The sequence below is a fragment of the Trichomonas vaginalis genome, chromosome V (assembly GCF_026262505.1).
Source record: "Trichomonas vaginalis G3 chromosome V, whole genome shotgun sequence".
In the NCBI taxonomy this organism is placed as follows: Eukaryota; Parabasalia; order Trichomonadida; family Trichomonadidae; genus Trichomonas; species Trichomonas vaginalis.
In genome coordinates this window covers 26,150,959-26,167,912 of record NC_067207.1, presented here as the reverse complement: position 1 = coordinate 26,167,912, position 16,954 = coordinate 26,150,959, and the positions used below count along the sequence as shown (strand labels likewise).

Sequence of the window (16,954 nt, the reverse complement as noted above, 5' to 3'; positions counted from 1 at the left end):
TGCAAATCATAAAATTTCAGATTTGGACAATAGAAAAATATTGAATTAAATAGTTGATTGAATATAGAAATGAACTTTAGAATATTTCTTCCAAAAATTATTTTATTACAATTTTTGAATATATAAGAAGACAAACCGTCGGCAGTGAATTTGGGAAAAATTTAACCTATCCAAAAGTATTAATAAATTCTCTTTATTCAATATGTAATGCTAACAAAGTAGTTTGAGCATAATTTTTTAACTGTCAAACTTGCAGAACTTCGATCGTATAATCCAAAATATAGTTATTTGGATCTGGTTAATGACATATGATTATTGAGTCGATTTTTAGCAGCTTATTTTGTGTAATGGTTCCAATTTTCACTGGTTGAGTTATGGAAAAGAATGGAATGTATTTAATTATACAGATAATAATCGTTTGAATTATGCATAATTTTTTCATTGGTAAACTTATCAATCATTAAGATTGGTTCTAAACTATAAAAGGGAATTGATTTGATTTGCACTCATTGAATGCAAATAATTCAATGCTTTGTACTAAGATAGGAAAATATGATAGCTATTGAATGATAAGGCTTCATCTGAGATAATTCCAGTTGATGATCGAATCACACACTCAACACTAAGATCTAAAACTTCAAGAATCTTTCATGCAAGCTTCATCACATAAATATATCAAAATCAATGAGTGGATCAATGTTTTATGTGATGTCAGATGCTAAGATTACCAGTTTTCACAAGACATACTTATTTATAAACCCCAAACGAATAAAGGAATTTTATGATCAATCCTATAGACGCAAAAATGGATGATTAAAATGCAACTATTTAATAACTAGTAGATCAACGATTACTCAAAAACACTGGAATGGATCCTGAAATACAAATATTCGGGAAAATAATTGAATCTTTTTTATTTCTGCTTATAACTTCGCATAAAAACGAAGAATGCAATTTAGAAAGAATTATTTCTGTCATTTCCTTTGGATATCTAATATTTATTTGATCTGTAAATTTATTATCTGATTCAATATGACATCTAAAAACATAAGTAGTTGTTACTCTAAAACTATATAAATAAGAAGCTTTGTTTGCTTTGAAGAAGCATTGTTCTATAGTCAATTCAGCACCAGACAAAGGACAGAAAATCTGATCATAATTTTGAAAAACTGTGTTATTAATAACATTGCTAAATTCGAATTGATGCGTATTATATTCGTGTAAAAAACAACATCGTCTCTCTGATGTAATATTATAGAAATTACTAAAATCAGTTGTTGAAAGGGAATATGGTCTTAAACTTTCAAAAGCTGCATTTCCTTGTGATTTTGAATTAGTGATATTTATCGATGAAAAAATCTGAGATCCATATTTATGATACATTATAGTATTTCGCCCTGTACTTTGAGTAAATGATGATTCAATAACATAATTCACGTGGTTTTCATCATTTGTCACTTCAATATATGAATGAGCTCCTGAGAAAAATTCTAAATATGGTAACTTACATCCATAACTACATATTTTGTATTGAACGAATGATCCTGATTTTGAAAGATATATACACCCTCCGTCACATCTAGAAGAGGCATTAAAAAATGAAGAAGTTGAAACAAGAACTTTTGTGTCATAATATGGATTATTTATTCGAATAATACCTGATTCATCAAAGTTTTCAAAAAGAACGCATTCAACAAAGACATGTTCGTTTTCAGTAACTTTTTGACTTGTGTTAACAAATTTGTCAATTGATGCAGCACGATAAAATCTTATCCAAAGGTCTTTTGAAGGTCCTGAGAAGTGAAAATCTTTTTCTCTTGCTCTTTTTCTATGATTTTCTTTTTCCTCTTCATACAAATAATATTTTCAATAGTTTACATTTGTCATATCATTTCAAATGACTGTAAATTTTTTTCTCAGGATTATTAGTAAAATACTGCAAATAACGAAGTATAAATACTATATAAATAACTGAAAATGAAGAAAAATTTAACTCATTGCATGAGTTTTGCTAAGCAATTGACAATAAATGTTCTCAGAAAAATTCATTATCTATGAACAAGGTATCAGCCTTAATCTTGTAATAAACAGAAATTCATCAAAAGTGACAGCTCTCAATTTTTTGACATTTGTAAATTCTAAATTGAATGAGAAAAATGAAATAATACTAAGCATAATACAATATTCTAGATTTAATTATAATTAGGAAAAAGTTAGTTTTGAGAGTACTTTTCATAGGCATATAGAATGAAATCTTCTGAAAAATAATATCACATAAACTCATATTATTTTCTAATATATAACTATTTTATATAAAAATCAAATTCAATGATCTTAAAAGCGAATGATAAACCTCAAAATTTACGAATATAATGAGTGGGAATATAATGCTTATCTATCATAAAACCATATGAAATATCAATTTTTGCTTTACGCCTAATTTTTGACGACAATTAGCAAAAAATGTTAAATGTTAACACTCAGTCCATTTGAATATGAAAATAAAATTGACTTTGATTAAATGTTTTTATTTATCATGCAATTCTTCTTGCGACCAAAGATTTGAATAAAAGTTCAAAAAATAAGATAGCTTAAAAAATAATATACGGTAGTGTTTACTAATAGATGAATAGTATATAAATTCTATTAAAATGGATTTGATCCAAAAAATATAAAACCAAAAATAATTGTTATAATTTAAATGAAGAAGTAATTTAAAACGATTTTATTTATGATCAAATTTTATATATTTTTTTTGGATCAAATCCATTTTAATAGAATTTATATACTATTCATCTATTAGTAAACACTACCGTATATTATTTTTTAAGCTATCTTATTTTTTGAACTTTTATTCAAATCTTTGGTCGCAAGAAGAATTGCATGATAAATAAAAACATTTAATCAAAGTCAATTTTATTTTTCATATTCAAATGGACTGAGTGTTAACATTTAACATTTTTTGCTAATTGTCGTCAAAAATTAGGCGTAAAGCAAAAATTGATATTTCATATGGTTTTATGATAGATAAGCATTATATTCCCACTCATTATATTCGTAAATTTTGAGGTTTATCATTCGCTTTTAAGATCATTGAATTTGATTTTTATATAAAATAGTTATATATTAGAAAATAATATGAGTTTATGTGATATTATTTTTCAGAAGATTTTGTGTTCTTCTTCAAAATTTTATTTTTTATTAAAAAGAATCTTTACAAAATATACATTTACTTTAATTAATATTTAAAAACGTGCTCTATCAAAAGTTCCAAAAATTCAATATTTTAGCTTTTCTGAGGTGTCACTTTTGATGAATTTCTGTTTACAACAATCTTGACAAGTTCTCACTAATATAACATCTATGTCCCAATAAACTCTAAATAAGGGCTTGATTTTTTTTTTAAGACATAGATGATAAGGGAATATATTAGTTTTCCTCTTCTTTTTTGGGAAGATGTTTTCGATACTTATTTTGTCAATATAGAGGAATAGACAGAAAATTGAAGATTAATTTTGAAAATATTCATAGTCTATGTGAATCTTATTTATAGCTCACTTCCTCTTAGCTTTGGATCTAGGAGTTGGCGGTCTCTTGCTTTTTGTAAGTTGTTTTGATAAATAATTACCCAGACATTCTTTGATATTAATATCTTTTGTTTCATTAAGTAGTATAGGACTTGAAAATAAACCCAGTGCCTTTTCATAGTCTTCAAATTCGTTTGATGATTTTGTTTCTTGCTCTTCTTTCACTTTAACAATAGGAACTGGGCTTTGGCTTGATACCATAATTACTTCACTATCAGAATCTCCGATGACCTCCTCATTGACAATGACTTTCTTGGAGCTCATCGATAAAAAGTGACAATCTCTACAAAAAATGGATGTTTTTCATCAAAAATTCGAAGTTCTGAAATCCCTAATGGAAACAGAAGGATCTTTTGATGTTAAGAGAGCAGCCAGCCTTATTGCTGACCTTAAAAATTCCTTAATTGACGCACCTTATTTGACCAACCAAGAATCTACTCTCGATAAGACTGAAAGGATAAACTTCAGAACACTTTTAGAATATGATGCAATTGTATGCATCAAAACCAGGGCTATATCTGATTTTTCAAGAATAATGACTCAATTAAGATGCTCCTACTTTAGTTCTCCAGACTTACTACTTTCAGAGAGAATGCCACTGCTTGTCTCTATCAATCTCATTCATTTACTTGCTACAAATGACATCTCCGAATTTCAAATTGAATATCAACACGCGAAAGATTTAATAGGAAACAACAAATACTTATCATATGTTACAGAAGTTTATCGCTTACTCGCAGATAACTCATTCACTCGTTTATTCCCAATTATTGCAGCTCCTCCATCAGATCTCTTTACACAATTCGCTTCAGACCTATTAAATAACACTAGAAATAATCATGCGGATTCAATAGAGAAATCATATGAGAAATTACATATAAATGAAATTAAAAAATTATTACATTTCAATACAATAGAAGATGCTCAAGCATTTGCAACTAAACGTGGATGGACTTTCGATGCGAATGGTTATGCGCTGTTCAAAGCTAATTCAGAACAAAAAGCAAAACTTACAGAAAAATCTGTTGAGAGATTTGTAGATTTAGCAATCCAGATCTCTTCATTTGCATAAATACTTGATAATTATTTGAGTTCTTTCATAAATAATATATTTTTATTTTTATAAATTTTATTTTCTTGAAAATTATACGAGAAATAACTATGGATTAAATAATTCACGTCCTAAATGTTTATAATATCTTGAACTAAGTGATTTTAAGATAGGAAATATGAAAATTTGATTTTTTTACGCAATATTTTGTATGTATTAATCAATAGCGCTCGGTGTATATTAAATATTACATATTTCCGCATAGTTTCACCAAGAATTGAACTTAAGTATTCGGAGAAGCTACCGAGACCTTTTAAGAATTTCTATCATTATGATCGGAATTTTTGATAAAAGTATTTATACCTATTTTGCAGTGATGATTTCTTTTTGAATGATTTTGAATTGTGATGTTAACGATAAAAAATTTTTTGACACGTAAAAATAAATAATTTTTTATTTTTATGCTATCATTATGGGATATTGTTGAATCTGAAGCAAAACTACTTGGTAACCAAGCAGAAAAGAGACCTTCTAGGATCATTAAATCTGATCCAAAGGCTTTTTCTCTTCAGAACAATATCCCATTAGCGGAAAAAGTAGTACAATTATTAAATTCATCTATTAATTTTCAAATTTGCTGGGCACTTTCGAATGTCCCTCGTCTTGTTTCAGAAGGATCGATAAGCATCGAAACAATAAAATTCATTCCTCACCTTTATGAAACACCATCGGCAAAACTAGAGCAGTCAGCTGCTCGAGCTACTCTAGAAATACTTAAAATTGATCCAGATATTTATAAACCTATATTTTTAGAACCATTATTAAAAAGAATTCAGTCACAGCCTGTAGTTGAATACATGCAGTGCATACAAGCGTTATCAACTGCCTTAACAGAAGATGAAGTCACCAATCATATTTGGCCAATTATTACTAGTATGATGAAAATGACTATACATCATCAGCATTGCGCATTATCCATGTTATTAATAATAGATCCCGAGTTATTTAATGTACAGAGAGAATCTTTCGACCAATTTATTAATTATCCCTTATTTATTAACGAATATTTATCAAAAGTTGCAGAATTATTCCATCCCGTTTTTGGTGACGAATGGATCTACAGTATTATACCACAGAAGCTTTTTGAGTTCTCTCAAAAGGATGAATCTTATAGAAACGGATTTGTTCGTTACATCTCTCAATATCCATCACAGATTACTCTTCCTACTTTATATTCAATGATTATTGAAGCCTTCAACTGGGCAAAGACAGATCTCGTTATCGCGTTAGATTTACTTTCTCATGCAGACGAATTCATGGGATCTCGATACCAAACACTTGCTTCTTCGATACTTTCTACAGCAAGAAGTGTTGCAAACTCACCAGATCCGAAATCGCAACTTAGATTTCTTCCAATTTTCCTTCAACAAGATTATCTCTTAAATGGCATTGAAACAACTACACAATACATATTAGAAGTCCTTGGCCGATCAGAAAATGCAGAAGAAGTACAAGTATCATTTATAAATAACGCTCATTTATTATATCACAAATTAGAAAATCAAAGAATGAAAGAACTCGTTCTAAAACTTTTTGCTTTAAAGTTCACATCTCAAAGTCTTAAAGTAAAAGAAACTGTTGCGTTGAGTCCTATGATTATGGAATTACATGTTTTCGGAGGTGCGAGTTCTGCACGATTAATTGCAGATTTAGCAAATTATTTTTATAATAGATGGAGATTTTTTTCTCGTTGTTTGCAAGCATTAGAACTATATGCAGTTCCTATTTTAATTGTTGTTATTAAGACATTCTTACCTGTTATACAGAAAGCTGTTGAACTTAATCCGCAAGCTCTTACGAAGACAGCAATTGATTTTTACACGAGATTTATGCGTGATTTCACAGAAGAAATTCGACCAGCGAATTTATTGAAATATTTATGGACAACGTTTGGTAAAAGTAATAGATATGATATGCGTCGATTCTATGTTGATTTGTCTATGTCATATGTTTCTTTCATTCCAAGGATTTTGTTCGAAGAAGAAGTTTGGTGTCATTTTAAAACAGAATTTTTGACTGAAAAAGTTCCACTTGTTAAAGCACGAATTTTACAATTCTTGATCAGTGTTAATCATTATTATGATTTTGGACAGAACGAAGATTACAGGGAAGATTCAATGAACATATCGAATAGTTTTAATTCAGATGTTAGTTGTAAAGATCCACAAGTTTCATTATTAATTGATGATTTGAATAAAATCATTGAAGAAGCACGAACTAAAAATCCAATGACACCAACACATTCACATTCTGCTTCTGTCTCTATTGCATATAAAGGAAATCAGAATAAACCAGTGAAACCACCACCAATCCAAGGATTCAAGAGACCTGTCACTCCTAAAAATGTTATTTTGAGTAACACAGGAAGACAATTAGTTACACCACGAACTCGTAATTCATCAAGTCGAAGGAACAACACTCCACAACCATCCATCAGCAATTCATCTATTAAGAAGATGGGGATTGCATAAAGATACTAATTATTTTACTTTTTATTCATGATAATTTTTTGTGTTTATTTTTATTTTTGATTTATTTTATTTTAAAACTGAATTTTGTGTTTTTTTAAAAGATCTGAAAAATATTCATTTGAATCACAAATTAATTTGAAAATTGAAAACTTATTCACTTTCACAATTTTTGAATTGTCTATAACAGTTGGATCCGAATTCAATTTCAAATAAAAAAAATGATAAAATTCAATGTGAAAATTGAAAGAATTATTGAAAAAATAAATGCAATTTTAAGCAAGTGCATATGAATAATATGCAACATATAATTGAATTTTCAATTATTCGACCCTAGTGTAGCACAACCAAAAGTTACTAACGTCACAAGTGCAAATGAAGCTATCTATAGATTATCTTATCCTTGCAGTTCCAATCTTTTATGTACTCCGTATATCACAACCCTTCAACCAGGAAAATACAAATTTGAAGTATTTGGTGCTGGAGGTGGAGACTATTCTTCTTCATATACTGGAGGCAAAGGAGGTGTTAGTACTGGATATTACATAAATAATGTATTCACAACAGCTTACTTTTTCATTGGAGGGAGAGGGGAAGATGCAAGTAAATATAATAATCAAAAAGTGAATCCTCCAGGGGGATACAACGGCGGCGGTTCTAGCGGTTTTGACACGGTCTACAATACATTAGGTGCTAGTGGTGGAGGAAGTAGTTATATCAGAATTGGATTAAATTCTAAAGAGAATTCCAAAGAGAGAAGAATAATTGTTGCAGGTGCTGGTGGAGGTGCATGTTGTGAAGCAAATGGAGGTGATGCTGGCGGTTTGACAGGAAGCAATGGTTCAAGTTATAGAACCGGACATGGAGGTACTGGAGGTAGTCAAGAATCAGGAGGCATAGCTTTTTCAGGAAGGTGTGCTACAAATGGAGATTTTGGTCTTGGAGGCCTAGGATCGACTAATCAAAAAGCATATGGTTCTGGGGGAGGTGGAAGCGGTTATTATGGCGGCGCTGGAGGGTCATCGACAGAAAATCATGGTTCTGGCTATTGTGGTGGTGGAGGAGGGGGTAGTGGCTACATCGGAGGTGTCTGGAGTTCATCAGAATACAATATTGTTGTTGAAACAAAGCCTAGAATCAATCGAGGAAATGGTTATATTATTGTCACTTTTTATCATTGAAAAGATATTGAAAATCCGATTTAATCTTAGATATCAACTGCGCAAATAAATATATTGACAACATTAGATGAATTTTCAATTATATGACACTAATGCAGGACAACCAAAAGTTACAAATGTCACAACTGCAGATCTTGTTGTTGTTTATATATTATTATATCCTTGCAGTTCTAGCACTTCTTGTACTCCATATACAACAACACTTCAGCCTGGAAAATACAAATTTGAAGTGTTCGGTGCTGGAGGTGGAGACTACGAATCAACACCGAATACTGGAGGAAAAGGAGGTGTTAGTACGGGGTATTACATAAATAATGTATCTACTACAGCTTACTTTTTTATTGGAGGGAAAGGAGTAGGTTCAAGTAAGGGAGGATATAACGGCGGCGGTTCTGGCGGTTATGATTCAAACAATCCTATTGGATCTGGTGGTGGTGGTAGCAGTGATATCAGAATAGGATTAAATTCTAAAGAGAAAAGAATAATTGTTGCAGGTGCTGGCGGTGGTGGGTGCTATTCAGCAAAAGGAGGTGATGCTGGCGGTTTGACAGGTAGCGATGGTACTACTAATATCTATGGCCAGGGAGGTACAGGAGGCAATCAAGAATCAGGAGGTACGGTTTATTCAGGAAGCGGTGCAACAAATGGAGATTTAGGTCTTGGAGGCCAAGGATCGTCTAATCCGCAAGCATGGGGTTCTGGGGGAGGTGGAAGCGGTTATTATGGCGGCGCAGGAGGGTCATCAACACTAACTCATAATGATGGTGGTGGCTATTGTGGTGGTGGTGGTGGAGGTAGTGGCTACATTGGAGGTGTTTGGAGTTCCCCAGAATACGATATAGTGGCAGAAACTAAACCCGGGACTAATATGGGTAATGGTTATATTATTATTTCTTTTTATGGATTTTTATCCCCGAAGAAAAAACTTTGCAATACCATGAAGAATATATGTGAGTTAAGGTCAAATCTGTATTACTATCTATCATGTTTAATAATGATCGATGCCTCTTAATTTTCTTTAGTTTAGATTTTTTTGTTTTTTTCAATGTCACATAATAAATAAACCTTTGTCTTAATATGTAAATAGAGTTTTTGATAATAATTAAGAGATAATGCAGTTACTTTCAGGAATAATTATTAAATTGCAAACCAGAATTATTCATTCACAAGATTGAGAAAGTATTTATTATTATAATTGACTTTATTAAAAAAAAAAAAAAAAAAAAAAAAAAAGGTAGTGGGGCTTCCAGGCACTTCGTGCCTTCTAGCCCCGAAGATGTTTAGTATAAATGAAGTTTAGAGGACATACATGACTGTGAGTTTTATTTACGACAAGATAGAATATGAGAGAGGTCCTATAAACCGGACAAGTAAGGGTCATATAAACATCTGTCATTTTACTCAGAATTTTATACAGAATTCAATAAAAATATATTTTAGGGTAGAAGGGTATATCTACCCCGTTTTCTACCCTCATTTCTACCCTCTTGAATTTTCATGAAATTTACACCAAAAATATATTTTAGGGTAGAAGGGTATATCTACCCCGTTTTCTACCCTCATTTCTACCCTCTTGAATTTTCATGAAATTTACACCAAAAATATATTTTAGGGTAGAAGGGTATATCTAACCTCTTTTCTAACCTCTTTTCTACCCTCTTGAATTTTCATGAAATTTACACCAAAAATATACTACTAGGGTCATTTACGAAGAAATCTCAACAAAGTCTTTACGATGAAGTCTTGACAAAGTCTTTACGAAGAAGTCTCAACAAAGTCTTTACGAAGAAGTCTCAACAAAGTCTTTACGAAGAAGTCTTAACAAAGTCTTTACGAAGAAATTCATGAAAATTCAAGAGGGTAGAAAAGAGGTTAGAAAAGAGGTTAGATATACCCTTCTACCCTAAAATATATTTTTGGGTCATTTACACTCATTTACGAAGAAATCTCAACAAAGTCTTTACGAAGAAGTCACAATAAAACATCTGTCAAAAGCCGCTTTTCTGTCACTTTTCAGGTAAAAACATTTTTATTATATATATATAAAATGAATTTTACAAAACCACCGTTACCCTTCTTTGGAAATAAGAGTAGATGTAAAGATATTCTATTGAGAGAACTTAAGAAACTACCGAATGGTCTAACATTTGTAGATTTGTTCGGTGGAAGTTTCTATATATCTCATTTGTGCCATACTGTATTTCCTGACTCAAAGATTATATGCAATGACTTCGACAACTATATGAACCGTCTCAAACATATACCAGACACAAACAAAATATTGAAAGAGTTAAAAGAAAAGATACCTATAGGTAAGATGGAACGTATACCATTAGATAAGAAAAATACTGTCAGAGAGGTTTTGAAAAAAGCAGAGTATATTGACTGGGATAGTATATCTTCTAGACTATTGTATAGTGGTTCTATAAGAGTTCATGACATTGAAACACTTATGTCAAAAGTTTTATATCTTAACTATACAAAGGTTTTCAAAGAGAACATAGAAAAATATACTGAGGGTATAGAGTTTGTGAGATGTCGTTGGACAGAGTTGTATGAAAAATATAAAGACAAGGAAAATGTTTTCTTTATAGTAGACCCGCCGTTCTATAACACATATGATTTTCAATACCAAGTAGACTGGACTTTGAGAGACTCTTTAGAAACTTTAGACGTTGTACATAACCATCCATGCTTTTACTTTACATCCGATAAAAGTGGTTTGGAAAGTGTCATGAGATGGTTAGAGGACATACATGACTATGAGTTTAGATACGATAAGATAGAATATGAGAGAGGTCCTATAAACCGGAGAAAGTGTCATAACAAAGAAATTTTATTGGTAAGTAAATGTGGTTTGAAATAGGACTACTTGTTTTAGGTTTTTTCCATTGTGTCATTTACTTATTTGACGTGGCAGAAAGATATAGAGAATATGAAGATGAACCAATGCCTGCAAATGTCCAGTATATGTACTCGTAAGAGATATTTTTATCTAATATTAAATGGACGCACAGAACTTAGCGAATGCACAGCAACCTGGACAACCAAACCCAGAGAATATTCCAAATGAAGTTAGAATACAAACTGCAATGGCAAACTATGGTCAAGTGCCAACAGATGTACAAATGCAAACTGCCATGTCAAATGACGCTGCGTTAGGCTTACCACCATGGTATGCAAATATGAGATGGAAAGAGTTTTATACAAACCCTGAAGTGGGATATAAACAACTCTATGCAGATGACGCGAACACAGGAGTTGACCCAGAGTATGTTTTCTACCAGAGGAGAAATAGAATGTATGAGCTCCAGTTAAAGAATGCTATGGAACTCAACAGGAAACGTAAGAGACTAGGTGGACATTAGATTTTTACATATAGTAAAATGGGTTTCTTCAGTAGTATTGGAAACTTCTTTCGAAATGTTGGAAGAGGTATATGGAATGGAATAAAAACCGTAGGAAGGGGAGTATGGAACGGAGTCAAAAATATTGGCAAAAGAGTAGGTCAGTTCGTTGGTATTATACCTAAAGACCCTGAACCAGAAGAACAAGCTCCTGTTATACAACAGCCTGAACCTGCACCACAGTCTAGTTGGCAACCAAATCCAACACCTCAACCGTATTAAAAAATCATATTTTTACCGTTCGATAGTAGTTGTATATGAAACTAAGTTCTAAGTAAAACGCGTGGTATAATGGAATTATTCTCTTTCTTCCATCTGTAGTAAACCATACTTGAAAGTCTGAAATACTTCCACTTGGTGGTTCGTATAGCTTTGTAGGTTTTTCGTAAAAGTCATTTGCCAAGCATAAAAAAGAGTTTTGTGCACCAGAAAATGAAGCATGAACTATAATAGCATCTGAGTCGAAAACATTTTCATATGTTCCATTAGGGTTTTCGACTTCATAAAAGTTCGGGTGTACTGGATATTCTGCAGGCTGATTTAACATCCTCAAAAATCTATACCATGCCAAGTTGTTATATTTTGTAGAAATATAAACGTCTTCTCCAAGGTCTTCTATTCTATTGATTTTAACAGTTGCATTTTTCCTGTCATATATAATATCGAGATGGTACTCTCCTTCGTCAATGTTGTACTGTTTTGCATATTCGAGATAGATATCGTTTATTTTTTCTTGAAAAGCTTGAAGAGTTGTTTCTAAGTTTACAAGCAAATTCACTTGTAAAAGTTTTCCCTGTTCAAATTTCTCATACGTACGTTTCTCTTTGTTATAGTATCGAATTTCAAAAGCGACCGTAAATGGGAAACCATGTATGGCTTCTGAAATGAACTTCATTCTACGAAAGCCAACAGCTTTTGTGACGGATGGGTCTCTTAACCATCTTAACGGGTAGTCAAAACGATAGCCTTCATGCTTTACGGTCTCTGTCTCAAACTTTTGACCGACATTCGTAAAAAGTTCATCTAATGGTTTAGTTGTAGCAACTCTTGAATTTTCTTTTTCTATTGGAAGCATATTTTATCTAGAATAAAAATGTCAAATGAAACAGCGTCTATGAGAGAAATAAAACACAACCGACAACTCATTTTGCAAGCTCTAAATAAGAACACAACAAACTTTTCAAACTATTCTAAGATATCTGAGTCATTGAAAGAAGGAAACTTAAAACTGACATTAAACCCAATGACAGACGAGTTTCTGTTTCAAGACAGTAAGAACCATACTGTCTGTATAAATCCAACAAAAGGAACTTTAAACGAGAAACCTATATCTGAACTTCTTTTGAAAGCAGATATTGACAACAAAGCTGACAAAGAGTATGTCATTGAAAAAGTTCAAGAAGAACATGACAGAGCAGATGCAACATATGCAACAAAAGAACATACTCATCCTGAACTAGCGGACAAAACATATGTTGACAATAAAATGTCAAGTGAAGTGACAAGAGCTGACAAAGAATATTCTAAAAAGACTCATACACATACCATTGCAAATATTACAAACTTACAAGAAACCTTAAACAGGAAAAGTGACGTTGGACATACACATACCATTGCAAATATTACAAACTTACAAGAAACCTTAAACAGGAAAAGTGACGTTGGACATACACATACCATTGCAAATATTACAAACTTACAAGAAACCTTAAACAGGAAAAGTGACGTTGGACATACACATACCATTGCAAATATTACAAACTTACAAGAAACCTTAAACAGGAAAAGTGACGTTGGACATACACATACCATTGCAAATATTACAAACTTACAAGAAACCTTAAACAGGAAAAGTGACGTTGGACATACACATACCATTGCAAATATTACAAACTTACAAGAAACCTTAAACAGGAAAAGTGCCGTTGGACATACACATACATCTTCTGAAATAACAGACTTAAACGTTAGCCTTGAAAAGAAAGCAGATAAAACATATGTCAATGAAATATACCAAAGTTTAGTTGGAACAAAAAATATTGAAACTATGGTTGGTGACTTTTCTGTCTATGAAGAAAACAAATATTTTAGATGGGAGTTTGTACAGTCCTTAGAAAATGGTACACGGTATAAACTCATTCCGAAAAATAACAATGAAATGTATGTAAGCTATAAAAAGAGTGATGGTACACAAGTTAAAGTTCCATTAGACAACAACTGCTACTTAAACTTCTATGGAGACGAACAAAAGAAATATTTAAGAGTTTATGAAATGGCAGATATGACATTGCCTGACCCAGCTCCAGCACCATATTATTATGATATGGAGATGACGTTAGAACACCACATGTAGATGAACAAAAGCTAACATTATATTTAGATTTTTATAGATATAAAAGATATAATGCAATAGAAAAAACGAGAATAGTATACTATTATGAAGATGACAGAAATAAATATTATAGTCAAGACTTTACCTACCCTGAAACATAAGATTATATTATAAAAAATATTCTAACACAAACCAGAAGAAACCTGAAATAGTTGCACTATATTTTAAGTTCAAAAGAGACAATCCTATAATATCTCATATGTTTGATTTAATGAACCCAGTAGGTTCTATTTATACATCTATGGAAGCAAGAGGTCCTCAAGTAACGTTTGGTGTTGGTGCATGGGAACAAATAGTCGACAGGTTTTTGTATTGTGCAAACTCTTCAAAGGAAACAGGTGGAAGTAAAACGATTTCGGGTGAAAATTTACCTGCACACAGTCACTACATAGATTTAAGCACATCTCAAGCAGGTTGGCATAAGCATAGATATTGGATTGGTCAGGAATGACAAAAGGTAAAGGATATGATGTTAAAGACGACGTTAAGTTTGCTATAAATTGTTACTGGGATGACACGCAGGGAGAAGGAAACCATACACATTTCGTTTCAGGATATACACAAACAACGGGACAAAGTAAAGAATACATGCCACCATTTATGACTGTATTCGCATGGTATAGAATTGCTTAGTCGTCATTTTCAACTTCTTTAGCATATTCGTCAGGAGTTGTCTTATATTTGTTAGGAACTGTCTTTGAAAGTATACCACCTTGAACTTTGACAAGTTTGAAACGAGGTCTGACAATAGTAGTTTTATCTTCTGCTTGCAGTGTGTACATTTTGCCATGTTTGCCTAAAACTTCATAATATTCTCTTGTATACTTTCTTCTATTTTTACGAACACGAACGTGAGTACCTGTCGAGTTCCCATTGTTGTCATAGTCAATAGTATTTTCATATGGGTCGCGTTTAGGTATTTCTATTTTTACTTTGTCACCTTTCTTAAGTTTGAAGCCTGGCATTCTTTCTTGTTTGTCTCTTTTGACTAAACTATTAAATATATAGTCTTTCTCTAAGTCGGGGTTGTTTTTCATTTCTTCAGGGGAGTGGTTTCCCAAACCTTTTTGTTTACGGCTATTGTAAATATTTAAAACTTGTCTCATCTTTGCCATGGAGAAGTGTCTATACTTGTCGTCATATGACATTTCATCTACCTCACCACCTTGTGGTTGGTTTAAGTCTCTTAAGATTTTTATACAACTGTCAATGACACCAAGAGCAGAATGGTTTTGGTCGACAATGAAATATTGGTTTACATTTTTTGAACGCAGATAGTTTTTAATATCATCTGATTTGAAAGAACTTTCACAGTCAGATGTCAGTTTTGTTGGATGGTATTTGTCAACGAATATTGTCAAAGCAGTTTTCACATCTAAAATATTTTTGGACTGTAATGGTATGGCTTCACAGTATCTTGTGTTTTGACCGACAAATATTAGCCAGTATGGTGGTCCATCTTCTCTATATCTCGGAATGTTTTCCATGATATCCATAAACCAAGCATTTGGTGTTGAACTAAAGATTTTTATCATGAGTGCTTTTTTTGTTGCCTTAGAAACATAGGGGTCCTTGTTTGGATTCGTCATTTTTATCCTATAAGAAATGGGTTTATTTGGCGCATTAGCAGGAGTTGCATCTAGATTTTTACCCGCAGTGGGAACAATAGCCAGAGGTGTATTTGGAGTTGGAAGGAAGATTTTGAGTACATTAGGTATACTTAAAGAGAAAGCACAACCTATTATACAAACTGTACAGAAAGGTTGGGATGTAGCACGAGATGCAGCAAATCTTATTCCAAATCCTGAAACAAGAGGAAAAGTTCAAGGATGGATGGACAATGTAGGAAGACAAGCAGGAAACTATTATAACAAAGCAAATGACTACTATAACCAAGCAGGACACTATATGGACCAAGGTGAAAGATTCTTTAACAGAGGATATAACCATGCACAACAGTGGGTAAACAACAACCAACCGCAACCGCCTCAAACTTGGGGAATGTAAAATTTTTTACTGAGATGAAATGAACAATACAGCATTGAGACAAATGGGTTCAAGATGGATTTGTCGGCTTCCAGTAGTTAAACCACCACGTGTTTGTCAAGTTCTTCCTATACCTCAAGAAGTTTTAGACCGACTTAAAAAACCTCAACAACCAGTTGAAAACAAACCAAACTAAAATTTTTTACTGAGATGAAATGACCGAAGAAGTTGAAACGGTAGATTTGACACCACAAACAAAAAGTTCAGAACCATTGTCAAAACCTGTCAAAGAACTTACAGATGAAGAGAAAAATTCAATAATAGAAAGTGCCAGGTCTGGAAATACAAACCCTAACTATAAAGTCACTTTTCATAGAAATGGAACGGCTAGTATCTCAAAAAAGAAACAGACTCTCACAAATAAAATATTGAAGTCTGAAGGAGCTTTCGAGACAACAGATGGAAAAGTTTACTTCACTGACCAACAGTTCATTATAGAACATCTCATTGACTTAGAGTCGAAATATTCTAAACTTTACAACAAACACAAAAAGTTGAAAGGAAAACAAAAACAAATGGCATATGATATTTATGAAGATGTTGACGACACAACTGTTCCTGCAGGTGGGGTAAAGTCAGAGGAACCGAAAAGTGACGAAAAACCGATAGAAGAAGAAAAACCAAAAACTGAAGATAAACCAAAACCAAAGTTTAGTTTCCAAACTAAACCAAGTCAACCTTCATTAGCTGGTATGGGTTGGCGTCAAAGACTTATGGCAGCAGGTGGTTATGTAAAGTAAAGAAAAAAATATTTTTTTATTT

The 16,954-nt window shown here is 32.3% G+C and overlaps 11 protein-coding genes and 1 pseudogene across 12 annotated transcripts, besides 3 other annotated features; 10 read left to right on the top strand and 2 right to left on the bottom strand.

The window, feature by feature from the left end:
* Positions 1 to 2,081: 2,081 nt before the first annotated feature.
* Positions 2,082 to 2,118: a mobile genetic element.
* Positions 2,119 to 3,294: 1,176 nt separating this feature from the next.
* Positions 3,295 to 3,332: a mobile genetic element.
* Positions 3,333 to 3,554: 222 nt separating this feature from the next.
* On the bottom strand, positions 3,555 to 3,851 carry TVAGG3_0405160 (uncharacterized protein; the record flags this gene model as incomplete). The annotated part of the gene is made up of 1 exon (XM_001303164.1): positions 3,555 to 3,851. One exon carries the CDS (start codon positions 3,849 to 3,851, stop codon positions 3,555 to 3,557), a length of 297 nt encoding a protein of 98 aa, XP_001303165.1.
* A 32-nt stretch (positions 3,852 to 3,883) lies between these two features.
* TVAGG3_0405150 (proteasome assembly) lies at positions 3,884 to 4,762 on the top strand (the record flags this gene model as incomplete). The annotated part of the gene is made up of 1 exon (XM_001303165.2): positions 3,922 to 4,659. One exon carries the CDS (start codon positions 3,922 to 3,924, stop codon positions 4,657 to 4,659), a length of 738 nt encoding a protein of 245 aa, XP_001303166.1.
* A 337-nt stretch (positions 4,763 to 5,099) lies between these two features.
* On the top strand, positions 5,100 to 7,245 carry TVAGG3_0405140 (armadillo (ARM) repeat-containing protein family; the record flags this gene model as incomplete). Its single annotated transcript, XM_001303166.1, has 1 exon — positions 5,100 to 7,169. One exon carries the CDS (start codon positions 5,100 to 5,102, stop codon positions 7,167 to 7,169), a length of 2,070 nt encoding a protein of 689 aa, XP_001303167.1.
* Positions 7,246 to 8,372: 1,127 nt separating this feature from the next.
* Positions 8,373 to 9,417, top strand: TVAGG3_0405130 (glycine-rich protein family; the record flags this gene model as incomplete). The annotated part of the gene is made up of 1 exon (XM_001303167.2): positions 8,415 to 9,359. One exon carries the CDS (start codon positions 8,415 to 8,417, stop codon positions 9,357 to 9,359), a length of 945 nt encoding a protein of 314 aa, XP_001303168.1.
* Positions 9,418 to 9,553: 136 nt separating this feature from the next.
* Positions 9,554 to 16,954: part of a mobile genetic element that runs on past the window's edge.
* TVAGG3_0405120 (phage tail repeat-like family) lies at positions 10,395 to 11,213 on the top strand (the record flags this gene model as incomplete). Its single annotated transcript, XM_051232896.1, has 1 exon — positions 10,395 to 11,213. The coding sequence occupies one exon, from the start codon at positions 10,395 to 10,397 to the stop codon at positions 11,211 to 11,213; it is 819 nt and encodes a 272-aa protein (XP_051102626.1).
* On the top strand, positions 11,353 to 11,715 carry TVAGG3_0405110 (uncharacterized protein; the record flags this gene model as incomplete). Its single annotated transcript, XM_051232895.1, has 1 exon — positions 11,353 to 11,715. The coding sequence occupies one exon, from the start codon at positions 11,353 to 11,355 to the stop codon at positions 11,713 to 11,715; it is 363 nt and encodes a 120-aa protein (XP_051102625.1).
* TVAGG3_0405100 (serine threonine-protein phosphatase family) lies at positions 11,734 to 11,976 on the top strand (the record flags this gene model as incomplete). Its single annotated transcript, XM_051232894.1, has 1 exon — positions 11,734 to 11,976. One exon carries the CDS (start codon positions 11,734 to 11,736, stop codon positions 11,974 to 11,976), a length of 243 nt encoding a protein of 80 aa, XP_051102624.1.
* TVAGG3_0405090 (uncharacterized protein) lies at positions 11,981 to 12,829 on the bottom strand (the record flags this gene model as incomplete). The annotated part of the gene is made up of 1 exon (XM_051232893.1): positions 11,981 to 12,829. One exon carries the CDS (start codon positions 12,827 to 12,829, stop codon positions 11,981 to 11,983), a length of 849 nt encoding a protein of 282 aa, XP_051102623.1.
* On the top strand, positions 12,848 to 14,490 carry TVAGG3_0405080 (annotated as a pseudogene). The gene has a single exon. A coding segment is annotated over exon 1 (1,643 nt).
* TVAGG3_0405070 (uncharacterized protein) lies at positions 15,752 to 16,153 on the top strand (the record flags this gene model as incomplete). Its single annotated transcript, XM_051232892.1, has 1 exon — positions 15,752 to 16,153. One exon carries the CDS (start codon positions 15,752 to 15,754, stop codon positions 16,151 to 16,153), a length of 402 nt encoding a protein of 133 aa, XP_051102622.1.
* Positions 16,173 to 16,328, top strand: TVAGG3_0405060 (uncharacterized protein; the record flags this gene model as incomplete). The annotated part of the gene is made up of 1 exon (XM_051232891.1): positions 16,173 to 16,328. The coding sequence occupies one exon, from the start codon at positions 16,173 to 16,175 to the stop codon at positions 16,326 to 16,328; it is 156 nt and encodes a 51-aa protein (XP_051102621.1).
* TVAGG3_0405050 (phage tail repeat-like family) lies at positions 16,348 to 16,932 on the top strand (the record flags this gene model as incomplete). Its single annotated transcript, XM_051232890.1, has 1 exon — positions 16,348 to 16,932. One exon carries the CDS (start codon positions 16,348 to 16,350, stop codon positions 16,930 to 16,932), a length of 585 nt encoding a protein of 194 aa, XP_051102620.1.